Raw genomic sequence first — 3750 nt, forward strand, 5'->3', positions numbered from 1 at the left:
GCCCATCACTAAAAGAAGGATGGAGCATGTTAGAGAGCCGGCACATGGACCACAGTAAGAGCATGTGGAGCCGCCTCAATAGAAATCCCTGAGATGCCTCAAAGGATGTATTTTCCTACCCAAAATTTTTTGGGATCAACTGAATGCCTCTCTGGGAGAGTGGATCTCAAACGTGGAGCAACTGAGGTTGGAACATCAAGAGCACTCCACCATCCTCCATGAAATAGAGAAGATTAGAGAGCTCCGAGGGAAGAACAACAGAGACAAGGGAGTGACATTGAAGAGATGAAGCACAACATTGGATTCTCAAGAAGGAGTAACAGGCGCCATCACTAAGGTGGATTTATTCTCTTAATTCCCTTTTCTCATGTTACTTTTTTCTGTTTTCTATTATGTTTTATTGTTTGTTCTCTTGTTCTTGTTGCATGATTATCTATATTTTATGGCTATAAAATGTTCCATATATCCCTCACCTTACTTAAAAGAAAAATTTTAATTGAAAAATAATTGAGAGATACATGAATTTTGAGTTATATAATAAGAATAGTCAATTATTTTGATGTGGTGGTATTGCTTTAGTTTTCTGAATGTATGAATAAATAGTGCATATTTGAAATTGAAATTAAGAAGGATGAAAAAGGGAAAGTATTATTGGTAATCTGAAAAATCCAAAAATTGATTCTTAAAGCAAGAAAAAGCAGCAAAAAGAAAAAGAAAAAGCACGATGCAAAAGAAAAAAATATATATATACATGCATGCGAAAAATATATATATATGGCAAAAAAATGAAAAATAAAAAGCAGAAAAAGCCAATAGCTCTTTAAAACAAAAAGCAAGAGCAAAAAGCCAATAATCCTTTAAACCAAAAGGCCAGGGTAAAAGAATCCAAAGATCCTAAGAGTGTGCTTAAGGACTCTGGACACCTCTATCTGAGGATTCTATCAAAGCTGAATCACAATCCGAAAGGGTTCACCCAATTAAAGTGTCTGTGGTATTTATGTATCCGGTGGTAATACTAAAAAATAAAGTGCTTAGGGTCACGGCCAAGACTCTGAAAGCTATGTTCAAGAAGAAAAAAGAACTGGACTAGGAGAGTCAATAATATCATCTGGATTCTAAGTTCCTAAAAAGACCAACACTTCTGAGTTTCAATGGATAGTGAGATGCCAAAACTATTCAAAAGCATAAAGCTACTAAGTCCCGCTCATCTAATTGAAACTAAGCTTCATTGAAAACTCAGAGATTTATTGTATCTTACTCTTCTTTTTATCCTACTGTGTTTTTGGTTGCTTTGGGACAAGCAACAGTTTAAGTTTGGTGTTGTGATGAGTGGATATTTTATACGCTTTTTTGCATCATTTTCATATAGTTTTTAGCATGTTTTGTTTAATAAGTTTTCATAGGTTTTAGTGTAAAATTCAAATTTTTGGATTCTACTTTGTGTGTTTTTACGCAATTTTAGGTATTTTTTACCTGAAATTCAGGAGCTGGAGCAAAAGTCTGATTCAAATGCAGAGAAAGCACTGCAGATGTTGTTCGGGTCTGACCTCCTTGCACTCGCATGAGCTTTTCTGGTGCTACAGACATCCAAATGGAGCGTTCTTAACAGCTATGGAAAGATAAATTTTATAGCTTTCTAGCAATATATAATAGTTCAGACTTTTCTTCAAAATTGAAGGCCCAAAACTAGTGTCCAACGCCCATTTCCTACCCGAGTCCAAGCGTCCAGCACCCAAAGGAGGAGACCAGCGTCCAAACGCCCAAAGAGGACCCCCTAGCTAGCATTCAACACCCTAGAGGCCTCCTAGCACGTGGATCTCATCAAAGCTCAGCCCAAATACTCATCAAGTGGGCCCCAGAAGTGAATTTTAGCACTAAAAGACTGTTTTACCCTTTCTTATGTAATCCTTAGTCATTAGCTTAGTATTTAAAGAACTTTTACACGATCTTCTAAAGAGGAGCTCATCATATTTCATTTTTCACATTGTATTTTCTATCGGTATGAGTTTCTACACCTCCTAGGTTGAGGGGACGAGTCCTGCTGAGTTTTATAGATTAATAAAAGTACTACTGTTTCTTTCTCAATTCGTGTTTGATTCTCTATTCTAAGACGTATCTTCGTTCTTCATCAATATAAATGCGTTGAACTGGCATAAGGTTATCACATTCTACATGGGTTCAGAGTGAGTCTTTCATCGGACAATGATGAACCCCCAGCTTGATTATACATCTCTTAGATGGCTAATCCACGACTTCGTTTGGGTCTTCTCGAGACACCAGTTCTACCGAAGTATGGGGAAATTAGGGTCTCCGGGGTAGAGGCTCGAACCCAAAGGCACAACATTCTCTGATCTGGAAGATCCGACCTTGTCTGTGGCATTTTGAGTACGATCATTAAGGAGAATGCACTGCAGGAGCCTCACCCTCAATCAGAATGGATCCGCACTAACCCTGGGGTTCAGATCTGGAGGAGTATTGACGGCTGCTCAAACCAGCATCAATCACATACAGCCTGCCATAGAGGAAATCATTCACAATTGAAGAAGACAGTAAGACTAGAGTTAATCATGAAGGACAAAGAATCTCCAAGCCTTAACAATCTTCTTATCACTGGTTACATTCAAATTCACAAAGTATTTTAAACTCTATTTCACTTTTACGCAATTCAACATATCAATCTAGTTCAGATCTCACAAATCCAACAACTCTTCTATCCACCTAACTAAGATCTGCAACATAACCATAGCTTGCTTTAAAACACAATCCTCGTGGGATCGACCCTGACTTGCTCAAGTATTACTTGGATGACCTAGTGCACTTGTTGGTTCAGTTATACGAAGTGTGGGAATTTGTACGGCTACCACATATCGTCCCCAAACAAATGGCCAAGCCGAAGTGTCTAATAGAGAAATTAAATGCATACTCGAGAAGATGGTTAAACCTCATAGGAGGGATTGGAGCTCTAGGCTTGGAGATGCACTATGGGCTTATCGGACGGCTTACAAGACACCGATTGGCATGAGTCCATTCTGGCTAGTCTACGGAAAAGCTTGTCATCTTTTGGTAGAGGTGGAACACAAGGCTTATTGGGTTGTGAAGGAATGTAACTCAGGATTGGGAGGAGCCAGAGTTGAAAGAAAATTCCAACTGGAAGAATTGGAGTGCATTCAGTTAGAAGCTTATGAAAACTCAAGGCACTACAAAGAAAAGGTAAAGGCGGTACGTGATCGGAACATCAAGAGAAGAGAGTTTAGAGCTGGCGATCAAGTCCTTCTCTATAACTCCATATTGAGATTGATGTCAGGCAAATTGAGGTCAAGATGGGATGGACCATATGTGGTGGAGAAAGTTGAACCATACGGCGTCGTCCACTTGAGCCATCCCTCAAACCCTACATTGTTCAAGGTCAATGGCCACCGTTTAAAATTTTATCATGGTACAAAAGTAAAGAACAACAAGGAGCTGGAGATCTTTCTCTTGAAAGGCTCGGCCAAGGAAGAGGATTGAGCTCATAGACCGTCCAACTTAAGAACGTTAAAGAAAAGTGCTAGGTGGGAGACAACCCACCATGGTATGATCTTCCTTATCTACAGTTTCTTTTACTTAGTTTTAGAGTCTTTAATTGATTTTCTTGAGTTCACTTTGCTTGTTTTGTGCTATAATTGTTTTTACTAATTCTAAGTAAAAAAAAAAAGGCGCAACTCATGCGTACGTGTGCCTGACGCGTATGCGTGACCGACCATGCTAGAA

At 39.0% G+C, this 3750-nt stretch overlaps 1 protein-coding gene across 1 annotated transcript; it reads left to right on the forward strand.

The window, feature by feature from the left end:
- Positions 1 to 2931: 2931 nt before the first annotated feature.
- LOC112763389 (uncharacterized) lies at positions 2932 to 3507 on the forward strand. Its single transcript, XM_025809074.1, has one exon. The coding sequence runs from the start codon at positions 2932 to 2934 to the stop codon at positions 3505 to 3507; it is 576 nt and encodes a 191-aa protein (XP_025664859.1).
- Positions 3508 to 3750: the final 243 nt, after the last annotated feature.

This window comes from Arachis hypogaea, chromosome 17, assembly GCF_003086295.3.
Source record: "Arachis hypogaea cultivar Tifrunner chromosome 17, arahy.Tifrunner.gnm2.J5K5, whole genome shotgun sequence".
In the NCBI taxonomy this organism is placed as follows: Eukaryota; Viridiplantae; Streptophyta; class Magnoliopsida; order Fabales; family Fabaceae; genus Arachis; species Arachis hypogaea.